At 46.2% G+C, this 13105-nt stretch overlaps 1 protein-coding gene across 7 annotated transcripts in view; it reads right to left on the bottom strand.

Annotated features, from left to right (window-relative positions):
- The window catches only part of LOC106577067 (protein bicaudal C homolog 1), an 82326-nt gene that overhangs the window by 4741 nt on the left and 64480 nt on the right, over positions 1-13105 (bottom strand). For 2 of the 7 annotated variants that reach the window (XM_082964812.1, XM_082964813.1), the window contains exons 8-20: positions 9528-9779; positions 8614-8745; positions 7263-7452; positions 6336-6485; positions 6007-6194; positions 5744-5885; positions 4622-4793; positions 4163-4322; positions 4000-4039; positions 3739-3893; positions 3338-3500; positions 2054-2217; positions 1165-1264 (exon numbers count right to left, since the gene is read on the bottom strand). In XM_082964812.1, the coding sequence (XP_082820938.1) occupies positions 1165-1264; positions 2054-2217; positions 3338-3500; positions 3739-3893; positions 4000-4039; positions 4163-4322; positions 4622-4793; positions 5744-5885; positions 6007-6194; positions 6336-6485; positions 7263-7452; positions 8614-8745; positions 9528-9779 (2008 nt within the window). Of the gene's footprint in view, positions 1-1149; positions 1265-2053; positions 2218-3337; positions 3501-3720; positions 3894-3999; positions 4040-4150; positions 4323-4621; positions 4794-5743; positions 5886-6006; positions 6195-6335; positions 6486-7262; positions 7453-8613; positions 8746-9527; positions 9780-13105 lie in introns of all 7 variants that reach the window. The other 5 variants (XM_014154784.3, XM_082964808.1, XM_082964810.1 and 2 more) reach the window with 4 other exon arrangements.

Below are 13105 nucleotides of genomic sequence, written 5' to 3'. Positions count from 1 at the left end.
CCTCCCTCATCCAACCTCAACGTGACCCCCTACTGCATCAGTAAGACAGACTACCTCCCTCTACCAACCTCAACATGACCCCCTACTGCATCAGTAAGACAGACTACCTCCCTCTACCAACCTCAACATGACCCCCTACTGCATCAGTAAGACAGACTACCTCCCTCTACCAACCTCAACATGACCCCCTACTGCATCAGTAAGACAGACTACCTCCCTCTACCAACCTCAACATGACCCCCTACTGCATCAGTAAGACAGACTACCTCCCTCATCCAACCTCAACGTGACCCCCTACTGCATCAGTAAGACAGACTACCTCCCTCTACCAACCTCAACATGACCCCCTACTGCATCAGTAAGACAGACTACCTCCCTCTACCAACCTCAACATGACCCCCTACTGCATCAGTAAGACAGACTACCTCCCTCTACCAACCTCAACATGACCCCCTACTGCATCAGTAAGACACACTCCAAAAATGAGCAGCAAACCTCGACAGAGATATGACCCCTTCTCTCTAATACAATACCACAAAACCATGAAATGATCATACCTGCGATGAAGGACAAAACATGTTCTAAGTCCTATTCTATAGGAATACATATATATTCAATCAAAATGCCACTTCACTGAATCATGTTCACTCCCGGTGGAGGAAAGTTATTACTCCTGTAGTTCTGCATTTATAAACAAGGATTAGTTCATGTCACAACAAACATGTGGGGCATTCGTTGCCTTGGAACAGTATGAGAGGATCAGAGCTCCTCTCTGTCAGCCAAAAAGAGAAACACCACTTGCACCACTGACTACTGAAACCAATGGATGGCAGTAGAGATTGATTGCAATGAATGTTCAGCTATGGGGCCTGGCTATAGTTATACCACGGTCCATCAGCTCGCTGGCTGTCAGACAAGTGGCAGGGCCAAACAATAGAGGCCTAATGAAAATAGAAGTCAATTTCACACCGCCGCCATCAGGAGAGGTTCTGGCACGGCCCGACACCCCCCCTCGACACTTCTGACAGACTTCTGACAGGAGCTATTATCACCGCATACAGCCCAGCAGGACCAGCCTGATCTCACACGTCATTGGAACTGGGTTCACACACACACACACACACACACACACACACGTTTGTACATTACCATAGTCATTCACACCTGAGATGGCAAGCAGCATTTTCCTGCGTGCTCCAAATGTGGTGATGCCCAGCTCTTTCAGGTCCTGGTCTGTCAGAGTGAGGAAGGTCTGGAGATCGATCTGAAAAGAGTGCATGTTCACAGTCAATATCTTCATTATGCCACTTCACACTATACACCAGGGTTCCCCAACTGGCGCTATTACAAACATTTTGGATTTTATTTGGCCCACCCAAGTTTTCTGAGCAAAAAAAGAATACTAAAAACACCAGAAAATCATCCACTCCAGAAGAAATCTAGTTGATGATCCCTGCTATACACTAAATCTATTGATTTTTTTTACAATAAAATCCCCCATTGCAACATAAAATACCTAATACCCATCCCTTAGCCAATATGTGCCATGTGCTCTAATATCAATAAAGCTATTAGTTGGATATAAATACGTCTAGTCACTAGCCCATGAAGTCCACTGCATAATATGTTGCTAAAAAGCTTAGCCTAGCTGCAATAGGCAGCTAAAATGTTGAATACCACCATAAAAAGGACTGACCCATCCATCCATAAATTCTAGCCAACAGTCTATTATACTGTAGTCAGCCAAGCAGGGATGGATGAAGGCTCCTGCGCCTATGTTAATGTGGTTAACCCATGCTGCATTTTACATTCACATTTTAGTCATTTAGCAGACGCTCTTATCCACAGCGACTCACAGTTAGTGCGTTAATCTTAAAATAGCTAGGTGGGTCAACAACATCACAGTCATAGTAAGTACATGTTTCCTCAATAGCTATCAGCAAAGTCACAGCTAGTAAAAAAAAAAAAAAAAAAAAGATTAAGTGCGAATGTTAGTTCACGAAAGGCATTTTATTTTGTATAATTTTTTGCTACGGCGGCTATAGGCCAGTACCTCCTGTTGTTGGAACACATCAGTGTATTTCCCCAGGCCCAGCTTGCTGAACAGCTCCGGCAGGTCCGACCCTTTGAGAGAGGACTGGAGACTGCAGCCATTGCTCCCGCTGACCGAAGAGATACAGTCCATGTAGTTACTGCTGCTCAGATAGTGCTCCGCAGCTGTCAATCAAAAGCAGTCACAGGAAGATGAGACAAGTCAATGACAAGTTTTTATTTTTACCCCTTTTTCTCCCCAATTTCGTGGTATCCAATTGGTAGTTACAGTCTTGTCTCATCGCTGCAACTCCCGAACAGACTTGGGAGAGGCGAGAGGTCGAGAGGTTGAGAGCCATGCGTCCTCCGAAACACAACCCAACCAAGCCGCACTGTTTCTTGACACAATGCCCACTTAACCCGGATGTGTTTCGCGTTAAGCGGAAACACATCACGGTTAACACCAATGTGTCGGAGGAAACACCGTACACCTGGCGACCGTGTCAGCGTGCACTGCACCCGACCCGCCACAGGAGTCATTAGAGCGCGATGGGACCAGGACATACCTGCCAGCCAAACCCTCCCCTAACCTGGATGACGCCGGGCCAATGGGTCTCCCGGTCGCGGCCGGCTGCGACAGAGCCTGGACTCGAACCAGGTTCTCTAGTGGCACAGCTAACACTGCGATGCAGTGCCTTAGACCACTGCACCACTCGGGAGCCCCAGACAGTCAATATTAAAGAAGATTTTCATAGACAGTTATCATTGTAAAAAAAAAAAGATTAATTCAACATAAAATAAACCCTTATGCATCTTGCTGCTGAAACGTTGTTGTGACTTAGACATTTGCATCTATTAAAGCAAAAGTATGCCATTTGATTGTCTTTAATGTGTGCAATACAAGCCAAGATACTGTAGAATAAATGTGTGGTTCTCTACAGCATTACTGGTAGTGATTGGCTTTGATGATAACAAATCATTTGATACAAGGGTAAGAACATGAGTTGGAAATGAACAGACGTATCTGGTCTCTTGAACTTTGCTGAGTGCAGGTGTGTAGGAGGAAGAAACACTTAAACACATCCACTCCCACACACTTATACACATTTTAATGAACAGCATCTGCTGTTCAAGGTTACACTTTGTTCTATTTCTTTCTATCGTCATCATCATAACTTTCTCATTAACACTTTTGAGAGAGTTGACTGAGTGGGTGTGTTGATTTTCTTCCCTTTCTCTTTCTTCTCCTTTTGATTTCATAACAAAAAAAAAAAAAGTTCAGACAAATATCTGCTGGGTAGCTCACCAGATTTGTTCTGCTTCCTCTTGGGACTGCTAACAGACGCTGGGAATTCGGCGTGGTTGGCAAGACCGTTCCCAACCCCGTTCCTGTCCCTCCAGTTGTCAGAGTCACTGCCGTTGCCCACGCCCTCTCTGCTGCCGGAGCGGGACAGGGACAGGGGGGAGCCCTGGAGGAAAGAAGGGGGATATCAGATCCTACTGATAGATACATGGGCTGCAGTTAAAAGCTCTCAGTAATGGTTCAATTCAGTTAACTTTTTTGCTTTACATATTTATCTTTTTTTATTTGTATTCATTATTCATATTAGTCTTCACATAAGCTTTCCTATCAGGTATGTTAGTAAAAACACATTCTCTTCAACAGTTAAGTGGTCCATTTGTGTTTACCTCATAGTCAGAGTTTACCTCGTAGGTGGTACTCATTGTGGGTTTGTAAGAAACGTGGTTGGCCCTGCGCAGCTCCTTGATGGTCTCTGCTGGCATGGACTTGGAAAAACCCAGACCGCTCCACGTGTTAGTTGGGGTCCGTACCTCAGTCACAACAGGCTTCTTCAACATGGCTGGACACAGACACAGATAAAACCTCTGTTACCAGAAAGGTCTGAAAAACATTAACACAGTATCCCTTGAGACTGGACAGGAACTGCCCGAAAGATTGACACTTACCTTTGGTTGCTAACAGCTTTTTCTGTTCATATTCAAGCGCCTGAAACGGAGAGGAAGGTCAGTGTCAGTTTTTCTACCTGTCAAATTCACTTGAGCCATCTGCTGATGTTTGAGCGCGTGTATGTGAGAGAGAGAAGTGGAGTTGGAATACCTCTAGTTGTACCTGCATGTTGGCAAAGGAGGAATGTGGAGCCAAGCGGATCCTGTCCCTTTCGTTCTGCTGTGCTGCCCTCTCTGCTGCCCGCTCACTGCCCGGCGCCCTCTTATCCGTCACAGGGCCGTCTGAAGCACTCGACTCTGGGTCTGACAGGAGGCAGTCTGAGCTGTGGGGGAGGGACAACAGAGAGCTACGATCATATTAGAAAGACAACAAGGTACAAACCCCGTCACAACAGAGAAGCCTTCAGCACAGACAAGACAGTCTATTTACTATTCTTTTCGTACCAACAAATCAAATATATTTTATAAAGCCCTTTTTATATCAGCAGTTGTCACAAAGTTCTTGAATTTTCTATTCTATGAATGTATGGGAGTCATACCCAGTGAACTAGAATGAGTTCTAGTCATATTGTCATACCCTTTAGGCATAGGAATGAAAGAGTGAGGACATCTATAGTCTTACTGTAGCTCTGGACAGACATACTGGAGATGGGAGTTCTTGGTCCCCTGGAGGAGCTCCACCGCATGCCGTTTCCCTGACGTCTTACAGGAAGCCAGCATCTGTTTTAGCTCGTTCCCATTGGCTGAGTGAGATGGGCTTCTGGGCATGCCCACTTCCACAAAGGTGTCAGAGCCTGGTGGAGAGAAAGTAAAAGAGCATTTGCGAGGAAACAGTAATGTGGGATATTATATTCCTTTCTTCGTGAGTGAATGAAGTTAGTCAATAGGCTATATATCTGACTGTATGTGCTATTATACTCTTTACATTCTTGTAGAATCCCTGTGCTTGACAACCAAGTTTTTGTTCTTCCAAAGCAACCTTGTCTTTCGAGTGCCTTGTTGCTCAGCTTTCCATCGTCTGTCATGTATACATTACAGTACATTGTTTGCGCCTGTAAGTCACTCTGCATGATGGCTTGAGCGTGACTAAATGTAGCTGCTAAAACGAACAGTTGGCCCCGGTGTTAATAAAAAACAGAAGCAGTCTAATGAAGGAGCTTTTCTCTTCTTTTCCCACTCTTCCAGGCAGTAACCCGGCCTGCAGAATAGGATCTGTGTGTGTGAGAGTGTAGGCCTCCTCGATATGCTTTTATTTGGTTGTTTCTCTCTGGGCTTGATGGTTATGGGGAGCAGAGCCAGTTGGAACAGGATGGAGAACACAGGAGGAGGTCAGGGAGAGGAAACAGTTACTACTGTGACCAGCCAGGCTGGAGGTGGAGGCTGGGGAGCCCAAGGAGCTCCAGTTCCAACAACACGGGAATGTGAGGAGCGTGAGAGTCAGGCTACACTCAAACCACACATGTTAGAGTGTGGTTTAATTAGGAAATTAGGGACCTCAACCACTGGAATACCAGCCATCAATGTCACCCTGCTGCACCCTTAGAAAAGTGGTTTGAGAATAGGGACTGGACCGCATATTGATCTAAGTATAAGAACAAGACAAATATATTGTGGTAAAAATTCACTTACAGGTAATAAGGCCAAATACCAAGGCTTTCTTTTGAGTATTATAAAACTTTTTAAAGTATAGCTACAAGAGTTACACATTTCCTTGTTGTCTGTAGGTGCGGTGTGTATGTGTTACCTTCGTCTTGGTTGGACTTGCTGGAGCGGGGTTCTGACTGGTTGTGTACGATGGCCTCCTGAACTGAGTCACACTGGTTGGGGTTCAGAACCGTGTCTGCCAGAGATGCACTGGACATCCTTCCATAGACTGAGCCAGGGTGCTGCACACACACACACACACACACACACGCGCACACACACACACACATTATGTAGCCCTATACATATATACATACATTCAATGTAACAGTTAGTGAATATGTGTCTATAAAAATCCGCCACCTTGACATGTCCATTCAGGGTACAGGGGCCTTTGGAGCAGTCAGGGACTCCGTTGGTCTGCTTGTCGATGGGGACGAGGCCGGGGGGAGGGGAGGGGGTGTTCTGGGTGTACCCCTTGACCCCAGAGAGCAGGATACTGCTCAGAGTGGCCTGGGCTACAGGGTGCATCATCAACTGAGACGAGAAGCCTGGACACATGAGGGAGGAAATCCTTCGGTGTTATCATAACACTTTCATCATATCAATCCCTTCTAGCTATTTGTGATCAAGGTGAGAGACCTGAAGGTGAGAGACCGTGAGCGATTGTGCACCAGCCAACTGTAACTCACCTTGGGTGCTGGTGAGAGAGCTGGGCCACAGTGAGGGGGAGGGAGACGGGGGGTTCTGCAAGGGGCTCATGGAAGAGTTCAGACTGTTGAGGACAGAGTTTGGAGCCGGGGAGCTACTGAGGGAATGGGGCGCTGACGGCCCCAGGAGGCCTGGAGGAGAGAAAAACACAGTATAAGACTGTGTCTCATCACAGTATCACTCTACAAATCATTTCTTCCCACACCAGTAATAGATATTATTGCACACTACCACCATCACTCATCAAATCCTTTCATATCAGTGGTCAGGATTGAAATAAGAGAGAGACATTTGAGAGAACTGGGCCTTTGACAAATATAACTCAACACAGTCAATAACTTAATGCTAAACTATGCTACTTTCAACCCAAACATATCAAAGCAGGCTGAAACAGGTTTGTGGGTTTGACAAACGGCTCATTTGACTCCAGAAATAAGGCTTGGATTTCTCTGGCAGGCTGAGCTGTAATCTGATGGAGAGGGATATAGTAATTAAGTACAGGCTGAGCTGTGGAGGCCCATATCTTACCCATGGGCCTTTGGGTTCATACTGTACACCCCAGGAAGAGATGGCTTGAGCAGGACAATCATTCGCACTGTCAATGTGGTCAGTTTCCAGACATAAACCTCCTACACACAACAGTTTATCCCATGACACAGAACTCATGATTCATTCTGTTGTAAAGGGGTTTGTCTCTTATTTATTATTGTAATTTTGTTTCCTTTCACAAGATAACAATAAAGTTGGATTACATATGACACTTAAGCCTCTTTTTCAATCACTGATCTATAAACGTGTGTGGAAAAGGGCCTTGGGTTGACCTTGTACATTTGTAGAAAGGCACCATCGATTTTCTTAAAGAATTCTCATAATGGTGTAAGAGGCTGATGTAAAGAGAACTCCATTACCCAGACTGCTCAGCCCCAGGCCAGCTGAGGCCAGGATGTCCAGGCCAACGGGACAGATGAGAGTGGGGGAGGGGCCGTTGGTTGAGGGGGACAGGGCTGATGACACCCCATTGCTCTCCAGACCTAGCAGAAACTTCCGGGCCTCGTACATGTTCACTGCATTCCGCTCCACACTCTTTACGATCACAGACTGGGGAAGAGAGAGTGGAAGAAAGAGAGACGGAGGAAAAAAGAGAAAATGAAATGACAGGTTGTTGTCAGCATGAAATGCACTTCAGCAACGTAATTCGTTTTTCTTTAATGAACAGTGGAATCAAAAAGGGATTAGTAAAATGTCAAAACATCATTTTTTATAAAGTGGTTCATTTCAATTCACGCGTGAGAAAGCTTAAGGGAGTTTGGAAAGGATATTCAACTTTCTCCAGTTCCAGCATTACCATCAAGAGTGCTTAGAAAACAGTGAGGAATAAAGAATGAACATGCACACAAATCATTTCTGTGGTCCTAAACTTGCCAAAGTTGGTCCTGCCAAATCGAGTCCAGTCACGATTTTTCTGTCTCCACACCCTTCTTTATGGAGTAGCCAAATAGCCAGAAGCAGAGCGGTGTTTGGAAGGCCGTTTGGATTAGTAGTGTCACCTCGTTAAAGAAGAGAGGTCTGGGTAGGGCTGCGTTTACACTGGCACCACACCACCGTTTCCCACTGGCCTGTCTGGGTTTGGGCATCATGCCGGGCACACTGAGGAAAGGGCACCTGGCGAAGGTGGTTAGGCTGGGGCCCAGAAAATTTGATGTGCCTACTATATTGTTTGGATTTGGCTTATGATGCAAGGTGCTTTGTAGTTAGGTAGGGCTGGGAATTGCCAGGGACCTCACGATACGATATTATCACAATACTTAGGTGCCGATAGGATATGTATTGTGATTCTCACGCTTCTATACGTATTGTGATTCTCACGCTTCTATATGTATTGTGATTTGATACGGTGATTTGATGTTCCAAACATATTGCTCACCATATGTCTGCTGCAGAGAGATGAGAGAGCATGAGAAAACGAGTTTTGATCAGTCAGGGAAATAGAAGTGCTGAAAACATGTTGGCTCACTATTTAAAAAGATGGAGAACAAGCTATACGATGAAAAATACCGGAGTCTTAGAGTCAAATATCAATATATTGTCCAAAAATGATATCGCTCTATGTAACTGTATCGATTTTTTCCAGCACTATAGTCAGGGCCAGGAGAAAAACCTTGGATCTTAGCTGTAAGCATTACCCTGGTAAAGTAGCTTCCTGGATTTGTGTTAAGGCCACTGTATAACATACTAGATGTCCATGTTTTAGTGTGGTACCTTGCTGGGCTGCTTCGGTTTGGGCTTGATGCTGATGAAGACATCCAGCTGCTCCATCAGAGCGGTGATACACTGGGGCTCCACCTCGATGTCCTCTTTAATGTCAAACATCAGCACCAGCGGTAGACAGCCCTGTGGAACACACACATCATCATCATCACGTTCCATGAAACAGACCCTTGTTACAGAACTAACACTCATAGAATACAACAGGGACAGTTTTTCCTGACCAGACATTTCAATTAAGAGCGAAGGCTCAGTTGAAAAACCACTACTTGAGAAATTTCTAAACAATTGACCAAAAAAGCCTGTTTTGCATGATCCCACCACAACCTCATTCCTACGTTATATTCAGCTGAGCGATAGAGGCCTTCCCATTGTGTGTAATTAAACCAGTTGGGCCAAGCTGGTGGTGACAGGCCGGGGCTTGAGCTGTAATTTACAGTCCGATGGTCTAAACATGGCTCTCTGTGGGGGAGGCTCATCTCCTCGTCAAATGACTCGGTTCTCCCAAGGCAGACCAGAGGGGCCTCTTCTTGTGTGTCCCACGTCCAGACAGAAAAAGTTATGTTTACAAAAGGACTTCTGCATTCTTCAGGAGTCTTTGGGCAAAACTGCCACAGACAAAGGACATCAACACTAGCATAGCTGCCTTATATTATGATTAATGTTACATTAAGCAGGATGCCAAAATCTTTCAATGTAATGTCTTTGACATCTTGCTCAGCAATTGTTTTTACCCAAAGACAATTAAATGAATAACATTTTATCAAGACACCCACATAGCTGAAAGTGTCTTGGTCAGGGTCAGAACACAATAAAACTGTAATTCAACAGAAACCTATATGCAGGGTCATTCTCCAACAGAAACAAGGCAATTACCTAATCTATACAAACCAAGCATGGACACATACCATGAGGTACTGGCGCGCCACGCAGACAGACTCGATGATTCCCTGGATGTAGACAGTAGATTTCTTCTGAGGGCTGTTGGGGTCGGGGAAGTGGATCTGGGCTCCTGTCCTCTGGGTGATGTGCTTGATGTTGCTGCCGTTGCGGCCCATCATGAAGAGGTGGTGCTGGGGGGCGATGTCCAGGTGGGTACTGACTGAGATGGCACTGGCCAGGCTGCCCGCCAGGTGCTCCAGCAATATGGCAGTGCCTCTCTGGGATGAGATGAAAATCAATCAATAAATATATCAATACAATCAGTCAATCTGCAGAACCTAGCAATATTTAGTATTAGTATTTTCTTGTAGTGTGCAGACAAAAGCAAAGGCTAGCTTTTTAAAACAGAAATTTGCATCCTGTTGCTCTAACTCCAAAAAGTGTTTGGACACGGTAAAGTCCATGGAGAATAAGACCACCTCCTCCCAGCTGCCCACTGCACTGAGGCTAGGTCACCACCGATAAATCCACGATAATCGAGAATTTCAATAAGCATTTCTCTACGGCTGGCCATGCTTTCCTCCTGGCTACACCAACCCCGGTCAACAGATCCGTAACCCCTGCAGCTACTTGCCCAAGCCTCCCCAGCTCCTTCACCCAAATCCAGATAGCAGATGTTCTGAAAGAGCTGCAAAACCTGGACCCGTACAAATCAGCTGGGCTAGAGAATCTGGACCCTCTCTTTCTACAATTATCCGCCACCATTGTTGCAACCCCTATTACCAGTCTGTTCAACCTCTCTTTCGTATCGTCCGAGATCCCTAAAGATCGGAAAGCTGCCGCGGTCATCCCCCTCTTCAAAGGGGGTGACACTCTAGACCCAAACTGTTATAGACCTATATCCATCCTGCCCTGCCTTTCTAAAGTCTTCAAAAGCCAAGTTAATAAACAGATCACTGACCATTTCGAATCCCACCATACCTTCTCCGCTGTGCAAAATGGTTTTCGAGCTGGTCACGGGTGCACCTCAACCAGCTCAAGGTACTAAACGACATCATAGCCGCCATCGATAAAAGACAGTACTGTGCAGCCGTCTTCATCGACCTGGCCAAGGCTTTCGACTCTGTCAATCACCATGTTCTTATCGGCAGACTCAACAGCCTTGGTTTCTCAAATTACTGCCTCGCCTGGTTCACCAACTACTTCTCAGACAGAGTTCAATGTGTCAAATCGGAGGGCCTGTTGTCCGGACCTCTGGCAGTCTCTATGGGGGTACCACAGGGTTCAATTCTCAGGCCGACTCTCTTCTCTGTATATATCAACGATGTCGCTCTTGCTGCGAGTGATTCCCTGATTCACCTCTACGCCGACGACACTATTCTGTATACATCTGGCCCTTCTTTGGACACTGTGTTAACTAACCTCCAAAGGACCTTCAATGCCATACAACACTCCTTCCGTGGCCTTCAACTGCTCTTAAACACTAGTAAAACCAAATGCATGCTTTTCAACCATTCGCTGCCTGCACCCGCCTGCCCGACTAGCATCACTACTCTGGACAGTTCTGACTTAGAATATGTGGACAACTACAAATACCTAGGTGTCTGGCTAGACTGTAAACTCTCCTTCCAGACTCATATTAAACATCTCCAATCCAAAATTAAATCTAGAATCGGCTTCGTATTTCGCAACAAAGCCTCCTCCACTCACGCCGCCAAACATACCCTCGTAAAACTGACTATCCTACTGATCCTCGACTTCGGCGATGTCATTTACAAAATAGCTTCCAATACTCTACTCAGCAAACTGGATGCAGTCTATCATAGTGCCATCCATTTTGTCACCAAAGCCCCTTATACCACCCACCACTGCGACCTGTATGCTCTAGTCGGCTGGCCTTCGCTACATATTCGTCACCAGACCCACTGGCTCCAGGTCATCTATATGTCTATGCTAGGTAAAGCTCCGCCTTATCTCAGCTCACGATAACAACACCCACTCGTAACACGTGCTCCAGCAGGTATATCTCACTGGTCATCCCCAAAGCCAACACCTCCTTTGGCCGCCTTTCCTTCCAGTTCTCTGCTGCCAATGACTGGAATGAATTGCAAAAATCGCTGAAGCTGGAGACTTATATTTCCCTCACTAACTTTAAACATCAGCTATCTGATCAGCTAACCGATCGCTGCAGCTGTATATAGCCAATCTGTAAATAGCCCACCCAATCTACCTACCTCATCCCCATATTGTTTTTATTTACTTTTCTGCTCTTTTGCTCACCAGTATTTCTACTTGCACATCACCCCATCTGCTCATCTATCACTCCGGTGTTAATTTGCTAAATTGTAATTACTTTGCTACTATGGCCTATTTATTGCCTTACCTCCTCACGCCATTTGCACACAATGTATACTGCTCAAAAAAATAAAGGGAACACTAAAATAACACATCCTAGATCTGAATGAATGAAATAATCTTATTAAATACTTTTTTCTTTACATAGTTGAATGTGCTGACAACAAAATCACACAAAAATAATCAATGGAAATCCAATTTATCAACCCATGGAGGTCTGGATTTGGAGTCACACTCAAAATTAAAGTGGAAAACCACACTACGGGCTGATCGAACTTTGATGTAATATCCTTAAAACAAGTCAAAATGAGGCTCAGTAGTGTGTGTGGCCTCCGCGTGCCTGTATGACCTCCCTACAATGCCTGGGCATGCTCCTGATGAGGTGGCGGATGGTCTCCTGAGGGATCTCCTCCCAGACCAGGACTAAAGCATCCGCCAACTCCTGGACAGTCTGTGGTGCAACGTGGCGTTGGTGGATGGAGCGAGACATGATGTCCCAGATTTGCTCAATTGGATTCAGGTCTGGGGAACGGGCGGGCCAGTCCATAGCATCAATGCCTTCCTCTTGCAGGAACTGCTGACACACTCCAGCCACATGAGGTCTAGCATTGTCTTGCATTAGGAGGAACCCAGGGCCAACCGCACCAGCATATGGTCTCACAAGGGGTCTGAGGATCTCATCTCGGTACCGAATGGCAGTCAGGCTACCTCTGGCGAGCACATGGAGGGCTGTGCGGCCCCCCAAAGAGATGCCACCCCAAACCATGACTGACCCACCGCCAAACCGGTCATGCTGGAGGATGTTGCAGGCAGCAGAACGTTCTCCACGGCGTCTCCAGACTCTGTCACGTCTGTCACATGTGCTCAGTGTGAACCTGCTTTCATCTGTGAAGAGCTCAGGGCGCCAGTGGCGAATTTGCCAATCTTGGTGTTCTCTGGCAAATGCCAAACGTCCTGCACGGTGTTGGGCTGTAAGCACAACCCTCACCTGTGGATGTCGGGCCCTCATACCACCCTCATGGAGTCTGTTTCTGACCGTTTGAGCAGACACATGCACATTTGTGGCCTGCTGGAGGTCATTTTGCAGGGCTCTGGCAGTGCTCCTCCTGCTCATCCTTGTACAAAGGCTGAGGTTGCGGTCCTGCTGCTGGGTTGTTGCCCTCCTACGGCCTCCTCCACGTCTCCTGATGTACTGGCCTGTCTCCTGGTAGGGCCTCCATGTTCTGGACACTACGCTGACAGACACAGC

This window comes from Salmo salar, chromosome 18 (assembly GCF_965601325.2).
Source record: "Salmo salar chromosome 18, fSalSal1, whole genome shotgun sequence".
Classification (NCBI taxonomy): domain Eukaryota; kingdom Metazoa; phylum Chordata; class Actinopteri; order Salmoniformes; family Salmonidae; genus Salmo; species Salmo salar.
This window is presented reverse-complemented; position numbering and strand designations above follow the sequence as displayed.